The following is a 16,259-nucleotide window of genomic DNA, read 5'->3' as shown; positions in this document are numbered from 1 at the left end:
TAAATTTACCAAAGGAAATAAAAAAATAACAAGAAAATGTAAAATTGGAATATAAAAAATTGAAAACATGAAACTACATTAGTAAATTTCTTAAATTTTAAATATAAGCCTATTTTCTATAATTTTTTATTTTTTTCCTCAGTGGGGTGCGTGCCCATACCAGACACAAGCTCAATCTGTTTCTTCCTAAATTCTTTGGTGTTTCTGTGATTGATTTCACGGTCGGATGATGAAAAATACGATCTTTTAAAGAAAATCGGGAGATATGTTTTTATTTTTTTATTTTTCTAGACACTATATGCTGAGAAATACGATTACTATCATTTGTTATATTCTCTCAAAAAAATAAATTAGTGTAAAGAAAGAGAGCTCTTTCATAAGCGGAGGCACAAAAAATCAACCTCCTTCGATCCGCCGAAGTTTTATTGTTCGCTTAAGGAGAGGATATAAATGTCGTACAAGGACGAACAATATAAATGTCGTACAAGGACGAACAATATAAATGCTACCATTAACAACACTAATTAAAGTCGATCAGCCTAAAATGAATTTTGACATTCCCATCTTTTTGTTCTGTTGTGGCGTAAACAACTCTTCCAAAATAAAGTAATTTAAAGAAAAAATCTGTATGGACGAACGAATAATCTAAGGCACATAACGATCCTCCAAAACCGGTTGCGTCCTCGTTATCATTGCGAACGGCGCTTTTATGTTCCCAAACGACGTCACTTGCAAGGCCTCATCTCTCTCATTTCCCCACTCCGTTTCTTGCTCTAGCTTCTTCTTTTTCTCCTTCTTCTTCTTCAAGTCTTCACGCTCTTTAATCTTCCAAACGACAACAAAAATCACACCCAATAAAATCAACGCTCCAATCGTTGACCCCACTATTTTCCCCGTGTTGGACTTTCCTCTTCCCTTGCCGGCACCCGAATATTCCTCTGCGGCGGGAGCAGGAGAAGGAGCCGTGGCCTCGACCACCACAGAGAAATGCCCTTGTTTGACCATCGGGCACACATTCCCACGCAACAAATTGTCAAACTGCACGGAACCGTACAAATCGAAGTACACGCACTTGGGAGAAAACGACGTGCCGTTTTGTTCAAACTTCACGTCGGAAAACCGGACCGAAATGGGCTCTTCGGAGGCCCGGATTTCCAGCTCAGGCAAGCCCGTCGCCGACAAGTTGGTCGCGTCGTAGGCGAGGAGGCCCAGAACTGGGGCCAAGTAGGTAAAACCGGGCAAGGGGTAAAATCGGGAAGAAAAATTCCCCAGGTTGTGGTAGACCAAAACGATGCGTTTTGAGTAAGGCTGTTCGACGACTCCGATTGGGATCTGAAACTCTCTGTAGCTCTTGACGCCTCTGGTCCTCAAGCTTCCGCTTCTGAGCCTCATCGCCGAGGCGTTTACGCCGGCGAGGTTTTCGGGAAGCGTGGTGTCGAAAACGACTCCGGTTTTGGGACGGACTTGTACGGCTCTGAAGGCGTAGTCTTGGAGAAGCGCGTCAAGTGAACGCGCCGACATCGCCGGCGGCTGAGAGGTGGTTAGTGGGGTGAAGAGTAGAGATGATAAGAATGCGGTAAAGATGATGAGTGGAAACGGGATTGATATTTTGAGCCTCATTGAGTTTGTGGGAGATAATTAAAAAAGCAAATCAAATCAAATCATGGATTTGAGAAACTTGGGAAATCATATTTTTGACTGATTTTTTAGGACCGAAAAGGAATAAAGTTTTGGTCTGTAATGCATTAAAGGCATGCACTTTGAAAAATAGATGGTAAATTTTGCAGAGTTTTGGGGGATTCAAAAGGGAAAAAGCCTCAAAAATAGGAGAAAATATAGCTATCCGAGGTATTTAAAACTTACTATAACTCCCAGATATTGCGCTTTATTAGTTTGAATTTTATCATGGGAATTACAATTTTTCTTTTTTGAATTTGGATTACCAAATTTGAAAATCCAAAAATTGATGAATAAGTAATTCTTTACCTCTTAACCAAGCAAACAAGATGGCACAGTTTTACTCTGTGTGTGTGTGTGTTTTTGTTGTACTTGCTGCTCAATTATTTGGACGGGATTGAAAAGAATAAATGCTCCTTGGTAAATTAATTTGCTAAATTAATCAACTTTGTTTGCTAAGCTGGTAATTCCAGAAACCAGCTTTCCTTAAAATGCACCATCAGGAAAGAAGAGTCAGAAAGCACCATGTACACTGGACTGCAAAAAAGGACAATAATTTGCCAATCTTTTATTTTGTTTGTGTTTTTTGATGGAAAATCAGCCCATCTTCTTAGCCCCGTTTATTTCGCCTATTCGAGTTTAGAATTTAAATTTTGTTACAGTAAAAAGCTTTAAAAAATAATCACATCTAATTTTTTTATTACAGTAAAAAATTCTCACATAAAATTACATCTAAACTTAAATTAAAAACTCGAGTTTAGAATTCGAATTTTACAAATAGTTACCGATCTGCATGAGCATTTACTCAGTATCTGACAAAGGCCATACCCCAGAAAGAAATACAAAACAAACAACAGGTTTATATATTTTTTTAAAAATGGGGAAAAGACCATGTGATGTCAATTTCAGGCCACAAACTTAAACATCTCCAATACAATGTTTATTTAATGTTCAATGCCAAATTTTGATATTTGATAGAAAAATCACCACCGATTCAGTGTTATTTTATGCGTTAAATTGACACAAGTCCTACTTGGTGTTGAATTTTGACATTTGTTTGATCATGTTAATTAATAATTACAACATTTTAAGGAGCTTTTAAGTCTTGCATTTAATTAAAATCACTTTAAAATTAAAAGTATTTATAATTGACAGAATCTGACACAAATTTAACTAAAAAATAGAGTGTTATCCGTGGGGTATATATGGTACTATAGATTTTTTAAATTTAAAACTTTAGAAGTTTGTTTGTTTTGTTTTTTTTAGTTTTAAAGTTTCAAAGTTTAATAACTATAAATATAATATTTAAAATACTCGTTATGCAAGTGTAAAATAAAATGATATTAGATAGTTTTTTTTTTCATTACCAAATTCAAACATTAGCGTTGACATTTGAATTTTTTTGTTGCTTTTCTTTTGTAATTGCAAAGATACCTATAGAAATCCTGGCCCTAAAGCTATACTTACACCTCATTTGGTACACTGGATTTGGACAAGATTAGGATAAATAATCTTAATCCCTTGTTTGGTGACAAAGTAGACCGGGTTAATTATTCGTTGACCACAAAATAGTCCAAAATCTATGGGATTATTAATCCTAGAAAAGACCATGGGAAAATTTGTCCAAGGGTTGAATTAGAGCATTTCTCCAACCTAACCCCACGCCCACCGCCATTGTTGCGACCGACTCCCACCTGTGGAGATCTTCGTAGCCGCCATTGCACGCCCCCCACCCCTTGAAATCCCCCGCCAGCGGCCCAATCGCAAGACCACGCCAAATCTCCAAGGCCTATGACCCTACTGCCTTCCCCCGAATCTCCATCGCCTACGACCCCACCATCTCGCCTTCGATCTTCATCCCCCCTCCCAACGAGACTCCGCCGCCCAACCTCCGAACTTTTGTCGCAAAACATGGCCTTCGTTGCTACCCCAACCTCGGATCTTCGTCGACCACCGCCCCTAGCCTTGCGCGCAACCCAGGATCTTGTCGATCGCAGCCTCCGAGCCCTCTATCGTCGCCAACCTCTCCCCCACGATTTACCTTCCGGTGTGCTTTGTCATCGCAGAGAAGTGGAGAAGGAAGTTTTTGGATTTTAATTTTGGTCTAATTCCCCAATTACCAAACACAGGATAGGATTTAGCCATATCCAACCCAATTCAAACCTCATAGTCCTATCCAAGCCAGCTTGCCAAACAGGACCTTATATTATTAGTGGATGCTCATTATAAGATGAATCTGTCAGGATTTTAATGCATTGATTCAGTGACCAAGAAGCTCCACTTGTTGTTCCAATAGTTGTCATCGTACAAGTAATAATCATGAACTTGATTTCCGACGACACTGAAAAATAGACGTTCTTAACTATGCCAACTCTACGTGGCTCGATACAAAACGAAAATTTGAGGATTCAAATTGTAATTTGAATTATTTTTTATTTATATATATTTTTTATAAAAAAAAATATTATAGTGAATCATGAATTATAGATGTTTAATTATGAATTTAAAATTATAATTTATAATTATAATTTTTAAAATTTAAATTTTTTATAAAAAAAAATATTATAATAAATTAAAAATTATGATTCAAAATTAGATTAAAATTTTCAAAATAAACGGAACAAAAAGTTAATTGACCCATAACATTCATAAGGTATTATTATTATTGTAGAAAATTACTGAAGTAATGATGGATTTAAATTTTTACTTTTTAAATTAATATTTTTTTATTAATATAGTTATTTGATTAAAAAATATTAATTAAGAAAAGATGATAAAATTTAAATTTATACACTTTAAAGTGTATTTATCTCATTTCTCTTAAATTTAAACATGAAAACTTAAAAGATTTTAAGTAGGGGATGCTCATTTGGTCTATATCCGCACCTCTTTTTAGTCATTTGATTGAGTTTTAATAGTTAAATATATGAATGAGAATACTCTTGCGTACAATGCACCATTTTTAGCGCGGACATTGATAAATCAGACCACTCAATTTTAAGATTAAAAAAACTTATCTTTCTAATAGTGCAACATAACACACTTATCATAAACCACTTCTAAAAAATATGGTACAATTAAAGAAAATAAAATTAGTCTAAATCTCAGTTACCAAATGACGAAAAAAAACCGATCAGAGCTATTAAAAAAATGTATCCACTTTTAATTGAAAAAATTTAACGCATTTAACATTTTTTTTATTCATTTGATTTGAGCTACAGACGCCTAAAAAAATTGGTTGTATCGTAACTTAATTTTTCTTGAAATATGATGTTACATCATGGGTTTTAGTTTCCTTATCAGCACGAAATGATAGTTAAAAAAAAGGGTTAAAATATTGCAAACAAAGTGTGCACACCAAATTGCATAAGCAATTCAAATTGCAAATGATATATAATATAAAAATCATTAAATTGTAAATCATTAAAGAGTTTTTCACCTCTTTTTCATGGCCAAAATATTAGATGAGCTAGCTAGTAGTTGACGTTGATATTTGTCGCTGCACGTGAATCGTGGGTTCATTAACTATGTAAGGCAACTTGTCACTCATTTTAGTTACAAATGTGTTATAATTCATTAGAAATATCAAATAAGAAAAAAAAATGTCACCGACTACTTAACCACCTCGAAAAAGGAAACAAAAACAAAAAAAAAAGTGAAGAGATGAAGGAGAAGCTTTGGGTTGCATGTATAATCTGAGGTTGATTGTATTATAGTTTGCATGATATGTAAGAAACAGATTGATCGAGACAGATCTAGAGCCTAGCTTCTCACTTTTGTCTTTCTTTCTTTGTTAATAATTGCTTGAAAATTAGATTAGTTTTTAAAATCATAAAAAGAAATATCTCTGGGGTGGGTAGGCATTTTTATTGTTGTATGTAATAGCAACCGCGAAGGAGGCCAATACGGCACCTACCCGGCCAATGGTCCATTGAAGGCTCCAAGGTACAAACTTCTCCCTTTCTTTTTTCATTATTTTCTATTTCCGAAAAAAAAAAAAAGAAAAGCCAAATAACATTTGTATTTAACGTGACTATTAGGAACATAAACATAATTTAAAATTGAGATTTTTTTTTTTTTCAAAAACTGAGATTATTTCTTATCATCAAAAGGTAATACAAATATCAATTCATACCCTAGACTCTTATTACAGGAAATACAGCAATGACAAATAGGGACTCTTATTACAGGAAATACAGCAATGACAAATAAACAACTTATTACTGTAAATTCAATAAAAAAACTCAAGGAAATAATGTGTACTCGGTTCGACAAACGGAGACCCAAAGAGGTATATTTAAGTTCGAGCATACACATGACTCTTTATCAAATCCTCTACAACTAAAAAAAATGCTATGAATATTCAATATCGAGAATCCCATAGCGCAAAAAAAAAAAAAAAAATCTAACAGATGAAAAACACAACTAAACATAGAGGTGAAAGTTTTGGCAGCCCGGCACAGGCCTAACAACTTGAATGGGAATTTCGGACCAATCCGACCCATTATTTTCATTGTACCAAGCCGGGCCGGCCCGGTCCTAAAGCCCGACGGGCCTAGGGTCGGATCGGGCTAAAATTTATAATGTATTTTAAGAAAGAAATTTAAAAAAGATGTCCAACCCCAATAAGGTTTCGGGCTTGAAGTAATTACATAAAATGTCTATTATGAAAGGTCTTGATCTAAACATGTCTACTATTATAGAATACTACAAAAAAGCCTTAATCTAAAAATCTTTCGAGCTTGAAACCTAGGCCCGGTAAATACTTAAGCGGGTCGGGCTGGGCCGGGACCGAGCCAACAGTATTAGGCCTCAGGCCTGCTCGTTTAGCCCGATCCAAACTTGCAGTTCTAACTAAACATTAAACAAAGACATAAACAAGTCATGATAAAAACCACCGCTGTTACAAATCCAAAACAAACAAAAAAGAAACAAAGAAAAGCAACCACAAAGAGTAATGACAAAGCTTCCAACGGAGAGATAATCTTTAGTGCGTGTTTGGAATCGTTTTTTAAAAAGCTTTTCATGTATTTTGAGAAGTAAAAAAATGAATGAAAATGAAATGACATTTGTTTAGCAAATGTTTTGAAAACGAAAACAGTGAGAATGACTTTTGTGATGAAATTAGAAAACATATGAAAGTTGTTTTCACTTTTTTATTTTCATTTTTGAGTACTTATCAACAATATTATAATATATTAATTAATGAACATGATTTCACTTTTTTATTATACTCAAAATAATCTTTTAAAAAACTAACCAAACACAATTTCAGAATCAGTCCCAAAATAATTCTTAAAACAATCTCATTTTTACTTTTTATTGAAAATAAAATCATTTTAAAATCAATTTCAAAAGCACCTTTAATTGAAGATGTTTAGTTGATGAATTCAGAATCATGATTCAGAATTATTTTCGATTTTCGTGTATTTTTTATGAAAAAAATACTGTAACGAATTACGAATTATGATCCGAACCATGACATGAATCCTTCAACCAAACGCATATTAATGTTTGAAACAACAAAAAAGGCCGGGCACTGAATGAACGCATGCACAAATACGTGCAGCCTTCTACAACCATCAAATGTTTTGCACCACTTGGAATGAGACCTCAAGAGAGAAGGGGTCCTAGAGAAACGACATGCTCAGAACGCTGCTAAGAAACAACCATGACGTCTTACCCCGTTTCGTCTCAGAATGACGCTTTTGACTCGAAACAAACAAAGGTACCACCACCACCATCTCAGCCTCCTCGTTACACACTTGTGGACAAAAACACAGGATTGAAAAGCCCAATACATGCATTGCCTAGAGGCGATGTTAGGGCTTCGTCCAAACACTCTTTTTGGAGAAAATCTCATTTAAAAAAAATGGAGAAAATATCTTTCCCCACCAAGAATCTTGTAAAACTATTATTGATTTATGAAAAATGTGTGCAGTAGGATACAAAAGTATACCTATAAGTGGTAACTGGTTGTGTGTATGTGAAATTTTATAATAATAAGTACATTATTTAATTTTGTTATTATGTGATGCTTGAAAATGAAATTTTATTCTCTTTTATTTATTTTTTAACTGGGACGAAGGAGTTTAAGGGCTTGTTCGCTGATTCGAGTTGAGATGTGACTTTATGTTAGAAGTTTTTACTGTAGAAAAAATATTATGTGACTGATTATGAGAGCTTTTTACTGTAACAAAACTTGAATTCTAAACTCGAATCGGTGAAATGAACGGAATCTTAAGTCTATAATAATTCTAATAAAACAAAGAAGATGTGGGAATGCATATAAAATGAGTAGCATTATGGTTTCGTATGAAATAAAATTTTTTTTAGTGAAATTTTATGCCACAAAATGGTCCCCTTCGTGCTATTTTGAATAACAACTCAAATTTTTATTTCAATAATTTAAATTCAAATTTTTTACTATATTTTTTTTATATGAATTTATTTTTTAACTTTAATTTTTAATTTAAATAAATGAAATGAATAAGGTGATAATTTCCCTCCTACCTCCTCGCCTAGTAGACAAATAAGAAGAGCGCGGTACGTAATTCCAACCCCCACAATGATGTTTCGCATTGGATTTCGGAGGCCCCACGAGTCCACCTCCTCTCTCTACTTACACTACCATTTATTTTTCTTTATTATTTTATTTAATTTTTAAGGGCAGCAATTACAACACCAAAGACTTTATTAAATTAAAAATTAAGGCCTCGTTCGTTTCGATGATTCGAGTTTAGAATTTGAGTTAAGATGTGATTGTATGTGAGAGCTTTTTACTGTAGCAAAAAAGTTAGATGTGATTATTTGTGAGAGCTTTTTACTGTAGTAAAACTCGAATTCTAAACTCGAATCAGCGAAACGAACGAGGCCTAAGAAACGACCAACAAATCCCCCGGATTCATTGTAACAAAGACAAAAGGGGCATTCCGACACCAATAATACAATACGCAGTGGGACCCACATCACCCAAAAATGTTGGATAATCCACCGATTACTGTTTGTGTGGAGACGAGAGTAGAGTCCGCGTTTTAGGCATTTAGCCGAAACACTCAGCGAACGAACGGAGGAGAAGGACGGACTTTATTAGTGTAATAAGTAGTGTAGTAGTAGTAATGGTAGTAGTTAGAGTGGATAATATGGGTCACGATATGATAACACGATTTGAAAATGATACGAATTTTATGGGTTAGAGTTGAAAAAAAAAGTTTGAGTCCGACCTGAAATTGACACGAAAAATATAGGTTAATTTCGGGTTAGATCCGCCTAACATGAACACGACACGAAACTCGTAAAAAACTAAAAAATACGTATATTTTTCATTTCATATTTTAAATTTTATTATGAACTTATGATAACTTGATAGTTATACTCAAAATCTTATACTATTATTTGTTTAATTTCAATGGATGTTATTGTAATTTAGTATGTTATGAATTTTAAGTTATTTCTAATATGTAAAAAACTAAATAAAAGTATACAATTTTCGTGACAATTTTGGGTTCACGGGTTAATTTCGTGTCACGGGTCATTTTTTGGTCGTGTCGTGTCAACTCGTAAAGTGGTCGTGTCGTGTTCGTGTTGCGATTTTTAAAAAATTTCGTGTCACGAGTTGTATTTGGATTGACTGTAAATTTAAAAAAAAATAATTAAAATACGACACGAACATAACACGTGACACAAATTGTCACCCTTAATAGTAGCCTATATAGATAGAGATAGAGACCCAACCCCACTGAGCTTTCTTTCTTTCTATATCTTATTAGCTTTTCTGTTTTCACTCATTTCAGCTCTGCTTTGGCTGTCCAACCAAAAATAAATCACCATTTACGAAAAAAAATCACAAAGCTTGTTTTAATATATTGCTCTTAACCAGGAAGACAACAAAAAGAAAAGGCCTTTCCTTTCTTTTAAACGAATACTTGTAGCAATTTTGTAAACAAAAAGCAAAAGCCAAAGAGAGAGAGAGAGAGAAGCGTAAGTAAAGCAGCTCTGTAAAGATATCTCCCTTCGTGTTTCTTCTTTTCTTTTTGGCTTTATTTCTCTCTTTGTTTACTTCCTTTTTTTTTTTTTTTTTTTTTTTTTTTTCCTTTTTTTTTTTTTTTCTTTTTTTTTTTTTTCTTTTTTTTTTTTTTTTTTTTTTTTTTTCCATGTTGGGTTGAGAAGTGGAAGAGGAAAGCAATTATTGCACGCGGAATCAGGGGCATTATTTTGGTGATATTTTCCTTTTAAAAAAAAAAATTTCTGAGATCGGGAATCGGTTGCGTTTGGAAAGCGAGAAAATTGGGGGGCGAAAAGAATAAGGAAAAAAAGGAAAATGGAGTCGACGGCGGGTGTGAGCAATCAAGATGGAATGTACGGAAGGATTGGGAGTTCTCCTTCTAGAAGATTCGGAATCCAAATTCCCGAGCCGAGCTTCATACGCGCTCCCCTGACGGCGCTGTTGGAGCACACCGGTATTTTCGGAGGAGGCAATACGCGGTCGTTCGCAGGCGATCGGATCGCGGCGCGTCTGTCCACGCGCCGCTCTCTTCAGGACGTGCGTGAAGGAGAAAACTACGCCGGCGAAGAGGACGACGACGACGCCGTCGCGACGGCGGATGAAGAGGAAGAAGAGGAGGTTTCGATTAGGATCATCGGCGCGACGGAGCATCAGAGCGAGCATGGAAATGTCGTAGACGGAGCCAGTGTCGTCCAACGAAACGGCAATGGCAATGCGGGACCGAGTTCGGCGAGTGACGGCGGCGAGGGAAGCGTCGAGTCTGGAAATGGAGGTGCGAGCAATGGCAGGGAATCTTCGTACCAGAGATATGATATTCAGAATTTCGCTCGGTGGTTTGAGCAGATTCTGCCTTTCACTTTGCTTCTTCTTCTCGTCTTCATTCGACAACATTACCAAGGTTTTCTTTCTTTCTATCTTCTTCTTCTTCTTCTTCCTATTTGATTTCTCTCTCTCTCTTCTCGGACGATAAAATAGATTATTGTAATGTGAATAATGAATTGCTTTGTCTTTCAGGTTTCTCAGTTGCAATTTGGATCGCTGCCGTGATGTTCAAATCGAACGATATCGTGCGAAAACAGACGGCTTTGAAGGTGCTTTTAATTTGCATTTTGGTTTTAGCTTTGATGGGTGTTTTGGATTAAGTTAAGGTTTGTGCACCTGAATTTTCTCCAGGGGGAGAGAAAAATTCCTGTTCTGGTGGGAATCAGTTCAGTTTTCATACTTCATGTGATCTGCTTCTATTGGTGGTATAGAAAAGAGGACCTTCTATATCCACTGATTCTAATTCCTCCTAAAGCGGTACCTCCTTTCTGGCATGCCATATTCATCATCATGATAAATGGTAAAATACTAAACACTCCAAGTTGGTTTCAATGCTATGAACTTGACATTAGATGTGTGCGTCTTTTAAATATATGCCTATTCTTGACAATTAATATATTGAAAGGAAATTTTCTTAATGGGAAATTCTGAGAAAATGGTTATGTTTATTACCATCGTTGTTCGCTGGGGCAATTAGTAGTGTTTTGGGTTTTCTTTTGCAATAGAGATTTTCAATTTGAAACTTTTAAATAGCTTGTCATAGGACCCTTTTTTTTTCAGTGTTCATTTCCATTATTCTCGAGTATTTAATTTACTTACAATAAAGGATTTGTAGTTGGACTATGCTAGGAGTTCGATGCAGATTTTCTGTGTAAATACTGTTACGTTTTTTATTGTAAGATGATGTTGGTACAAGTCGTTTTTATTCCGGTTACTAGTCTAATGCTTCTTGTTGCTTTGCAAAGTGTGTACTCTTGGAGCTTAAAGCCCATGGCATCCAAAAAGGTATTGAAAAAAAAAAAAAAAAAAAAAAAAAAAAAAAAAAAAAAAAAGAAGAAAGAAATGAAAAGAAAAAGGAAAACGAGTGAGCTTCTCTCTTTAGAGCGGATAAATTTTATACATGCTCTATTGATGCATTATTCTTATGCAAATTGAAGGGAAAACAAGTGATCTTTCTTTACGGCGCATATATTCTTATTCATGATGTCTTGATATGTTCAAGCGTATACCTTGTAACAGTTTCTTTTGGCAGATATTATGGTGCGCCAGGCTGCAATGGCTGTTAAATGCATGCTTTTGGTGTGTTACAAGGATATCAGAGGCCGTGATTACCTTAAGCAGGTTATTTGTACTATGAATTTTGAAGTCTTGTATCTTTCATTTATATACCTCTTCTATTCATACCTTAAATTTAACACTTTACGGTGCCCATTTCTTTTAGGGTCAAATGCTTACTCTTGTTGAGTACCTTTTGTTGCTGTACCGTGCCTTGTTGCCTACCCCAGTCTGGTACCGGTTTTTTCTAAACAAGGAATATGGAAGCTTTTTTTCTTCCTTGACCACAGGGTTGTATTTAACATTCAAGCTTACTTCAGTTGTAGAGAAGGTAGTCTTTTGTTTAACTTCGTGTCAATAACTTGAAATTTCAGCTTAAAACTGTTGTAACTCTTGGCAAAATGTATTGAAATTTTAGGTTCAATGCTTTTTTGTTGCATTGAGAGCTCTATCTCGTAAGGAAGTGCACTACGGGTCTTATGCCACATCTGAACAGGTCAGTGTTTCTTCAGATTTATTTTCTTATTGTTGCTCTCTCTCTCTCTCTCAACTCATGAATATTTTATTCGATGGAGTAAAACATAGTTTACCCGCAGCACACCACCTTATAGGCTGGTAAACACTTCCATCAGTGGTCAAAGCATCATTAATCATTATGCAGCATTTCAAATTTAATTGCAAAACTAACTATTTTCACAGTCTTAGGCACCAACTGAACTAGACATTATAACAAGCCTATTTTCAGCTTGCCTTGGGTTTGACAATGCTATTTTGATGTTCATATGATCGATGTTGATTTCTACGTTTCCAGCCAGCATTAGGGATGTAATTTGGCACTTTTTAAACACATTTTCCAAATCTAGTGGTGTTCCATGAACAAATCTTCGTATGTGAGCATATTGGTGTTTATCCTTTTTTCTTGCTATGAAGTTTTGTGTATACTAAAGTTTTCACCTTAACTAATATAGGTAAACGCGGCGGGAGATCTCTGCGCGATTTGCCAGGAGAAGATGCACGCTCCTATACTCCTCAGTTGTAAACACATATTCTGCGAGGATTGTGTGTCAGAATGGTAATTTCCTTCCCCATGAACCTCTGTAGATTTTGCTTTTTGTTGTACCGCTACATTTCTTTACATCATTCTGTAGTCGCCAATGTTACCTAATTTTGGAGAATGAGTTTCACTAAAACCTCAGTTCCAATCATAGGATGTTGGATGGTTTAGCAGCGGCTTCTTTTTACTGAATAGTTTACACTAAGCTTGAAGACCCGGTGAAGTTTAACAGTTCTCACAGCGCAAGTGTTGGCATTCAGCGAGTGATTCATTTTTTTGTGGTTGTTCCTCGTTGAAAGAGAAATATACCAGTTTGCATTCAAGATTCTTTTTTCTTTTTTTATTGTCACTTCCTCACTAATAATTTGCTGTGGCATTTTTCAGGTTTGAGAGGGAAAGAACTTGCCCATTGTGTAGAGCCTTGGTTAAACCAGCAGGTATCAAATCATACAGTGATGGATCAACTTGTTTGTACTTCCAGTTATTTTAAGTGACGCATCACTTCGAAATGGAAATCAGAACCTCTTTGGCAAGAGAAAGATGAGGTTGGAGCAAATGCCATCCACAGAGTTGCCGCAAAATTTTCATTGGCAGTCCGAAAAGTCTCGTGATAGAATTGGGATGGTGAAACGAACGAATCTTCCCTGTGATTTTCTCAAAGCCATTGTTGCTAGTTAGCCTGTTGGTGTATAATCTAAATTCTTAAGAGTATAGAGGTTTGTATGTATTTGTATCCAAACCACAAATGGTTAACCTGTCAAATACGTAAATCCATGCAATATACTCGTATATATAGAGACAAGAGCAAACAAAGGAAAAACCGTCCACTAAGTTTTATATCAACTGTAGAAAAAGAAAGCTTTAATTTATTGCTTTCAAGTTTCTTAAGACGAATCTCACTGCGGCTGAAATAACATAGTTGTATTCAATTCGTTTATTGATGTTCTATACTAGATATTTGCGCTTCTGCCAAGCATTACCATAGTTGTATTAAGCGTCGCGTGCCCTGTCGTGTGGTCACGCTGTCGCAAACTTCCTTCTTGTGAGCCAAGCCCCGTCACGGGACCCCTCTTCCCTTGAAGCGTCTCATATTGCAAACGCATATGAAAAAATCAGTATTGGTGAAAATATCAAGCCTCATAGTAAATTTAACACAACAAATGACATTGTATTAGATAATATTTATTACACTCAAATGTTAAATTTATCATTAACACATCAACTATAATATTGCATTAGAGATCCTTTAATGTATTTGGAATGCCTTATATCTTTAGACAATATTAGTCCTAAGACAGAGTTTGTGTAACTTCTTATTATTGAAAGTAAAAAAAAATACACAACACTACAATGGAGCTGGGAGCTTGGGAGTTGAAAACTAACAAAATTTTCACAATATTGTAGGATTAACAAGCCTTTTGAATTTACCTGAAGAGACGGAAAAATTTGTCCTTGTTTTGAAATTTTTTTTTTTTCTAAATGGAAATCAAATATTATATATAAGCATATTGCATTAATTAATTTCTTAATTTTCTCATTTTTATTTTTCTTCTGTGCATTAGTATTTAACGAGCGTGAGATCCGCGCGTTGCTGCGGAAAACAGTATTATATTATTAAAATTTGTACACAGATATTTATCCATACATAATAGCGTTATTATTTAGAATATTTATATATATACAGAATGTACAGGGGAAAAAAAGGAAAGTTGTAGTCCTTCAGCAATTCTCTTTTTTTTAGCTGCAAGCATAACAATGAGGGAAGCAGTTGTAAATATAAATGTTAAAAGAAGTAAAGGTAGTTAAAATATATAGTATGAAATAAGTATTATAAAAATATTTAAAGTACCTTATTCTTTTGGGCGTTTTGTAGATTGTCTTGTTGTTCTTGATTCAGGCCTGAAAGAATCGAATAATCTGTAGATATGTTTTTGAATAAATTGATAATCTTTGTTGTGTTGAATGTGATTTACCTTGTGCTAGGCTTTTTTGGTGTTGGAGTGTGTGGATCAAATGTGGCTGGTGTTGATAGCTGGGAAGATGGTATAGCCGGTGGGCTGAAAGATGCGGGAATTTTTAAAGGTGTTATTAATATAATATAAATATTATATATGTATAGTTGCTGGAAAATTTTAAAGACAATATTTACCTATGTGGTTCTTCTGTTCCTACAGTTAATAGTTTTGGTGGCGATGATGGAACATGGATGTCTTCAAATATTTTGGAAATTAATGTACTCATTTGGGTGCCTCGTTGTTGGAAAAATATCTGGAAGATTTTGGATTGTCCTCGGATCTGATCGATAACTGGTGGTATTATAAATGGATCAGAACAGGGTTTTTTTTATTAATGCCTGAGCGGTTCTGCCAAAAGCGATGACCTCTATGTCTCCAGTATGATCTTCAATTTGAATTGTTAATCTGTACCTGTAATATATATACATATATATGTATATTTTTTGTAATGTCTTTTATTTTTTTATTAAATCAAATGAATATATGTAATAAATGAAAAGGGTATGGTAATAAATCTATTTACCATGGAGAGGGTGTTGACTTTATATGGCCATGACTGTCGCACCACCAACCAACTGTTTTAATTGTCGGTAACATCTGGGGCAAGAATTGTAGAACCATCCTTGAGACGTCGAGAACTTTACTATTGTTGCTCTTACATGAATTTTTCACCCTGTATAAAAGAGATAATAATTTTGTTTAAAATTCTTTACTAAGTATAGTAAAAAAATGATAGGAAAGTTAATAGTACTAACCAGATAATTTTGTGCATCCAATGTTTTGAGCTCGTCTATTGTTCTTCTATTTGTCGATATTTGCTCTTCAACTGTTTGGATAGGTGTTTTTGGAGGTGGTAGGAACTCAATTTGTTGATTTTGGTGGGAAAATCTGTACGTATAAAAATATGAATAAGGTCAAGAAGGTATAAATAAAATGTATTATTATTTAATATGATAAATTTATTAGCATATTTTTTCTATACATGTATGTTTACCTTGTCTTTAATGTCGTTGTTTCTGGGATATCCGGATCAATATAGAAGATCGTTGCTGATGTACTCGAAACATATGAGTTACCTTAAAATATAGTAGAGTAGATAATAAATGTATGTTATTTTATTGTATATGTGTATATAAAGAAGTTTAGATAAAATAATGTCGAAAATACCTAGATACTGCTTTGTCAGCATTGATGAGAAAACGGCCACAATTGGTGCCTTTAATGCTTTAAGGACATTTTCATCAAACTGATTGGCTTTATGTCCCCATAGGCTTAGCTGCAGATGTTCATTTCTGCAGGCAAAAAGTGGTTCATAAGAATGAGTAATAAAAGTGAACGATAAAAGCGAGGAATAATTGTATTCATGTTAAATAGTTGTTATGAATAGTAAATTTGAGGGAAATGAGTATGA

At 34.8% G+C, this 16,259-nt stretch overlaps 2 protein-coding genes across 5 annotated transcripts; one reads left to right on the top strand and one right to left on the bottom strand.

Moving 5' to 3' along the window:
- Positions 1-417: 417 nt before the first annotated feature.
- On the bottom strand, positions 418-1,776 carry LOC21405510. Its single transcript, XM_010096649.2, has one exon. It carries the CDS (start codon positions 1,618-1,620, stop codon positions 646-648), a length of 975 nt encoding a protein of 324 aa, XP_010094951.1. The 5' UTR covers positions 1,621-1,776; the 3' UTR covers positions 418-645.
- Positions 1,777-9,615: 7,839 nt separating this feature from the next.
- LOC21405508 (E3 ubiquitin-protein ligase RNFT1) lies at positions 9,616-13,752 on the top strand. 4 transcript variants are annotated; one of them, XM_024164625.1, is made up of 10 exons: positions 9,616-9,657; positions 9,847-10,580; positions 10,697-10,773; positions 10,856-11,024; positions 11,757-11,845; positions 11,946-12,110; positions 12,198-12,275; positions 12,748-12,851; positions 13,218-13,270; positions 13,353-13,752. In XM_024164625.1, exons 2-10 carry the CDS (start codon positions 9,998-10,000, stop codon positions 13,442-13,444), a joined length of 1,410 nt encoding a protein of 469 aa, XP_024020393.1. In that variant the 5' UTR covers positions 9,616-9,657; positions 9,847-9,997; the 3' UTR covers positions 13,445-13,752. The 4 variants fall into 4 exon arrangements, 3 of the variants coding, with proteins under 3 accessions (XP_024020393.1, XP_024020392.1, XP_024020394.1); XR_002902089.1 differs by lacking the exons at positions 9,616-9,657; positions 13,353-13,752 and adding an exon at positions 12,988-13,114 and having other exon boundaries at positions 9,797-10,580; positions 13,218-13,268; XM_024164624.1 differs by lacking the exon at positions 9,616-9,657 and having other exon boundaries at positions 9,797-10,580.
- The last annotated feature ends 2,507 nt before the right edge of the window (positions 13,753-16,259 follow it).

Source organism: Morus notabilis, unplaced genomic scaffold, assembly GCF_000414095.1.
Source record: "Morus notabilis unplaced genomic scaffold, ASM41409v2 Scaffold283, whole genome shotgun sequence".
NCBI lineage: Eukaryota > Viridiplantae > Streptophyta > Magnoliopsida > Rosales > Moraceae > Morus > Morus notabilis.
Note: the sequence above shows the minus strand (reverse complement) of the source record. Positions and strands in the feature narration are given on the sequence as shown.

What these genes read in the sequence shown, in the direction of transcription:
- LOC21405510 (XM_010096649.2), bottom strand. Translation starts at nt 1,620, where the DNA reads ATGAGGCTCAAAATATCAATCCCGTTTCCACTCATCATCTTTACCGCA.
- LOC21405508 (XM_024164625.1), top strand. Translation starts at nt 9,998, where the DNA reads ATGGAGTCGACGGCGGGTGTGAGCAATCAAGATGGAATGTACGGAAGG. An exon ending in CATTCGACAACATTACCAAG is followed by an intron (nt 10,581 to 10,696) that starts GTTTTCTTTCTT and finishes TTTGTCTTTCAG; the next exon opens with GTTTCTCAGTTGCAATTTGG. An exon ending in GCCGTGATTACCTTAAGCAG is followed by an intron (nt 11,846 to 11,945) that starts GTTATTTGTACT and finishes CATTTCTTTTAG; the next exon opens with GGTCAAATGCTTACTCTTGT.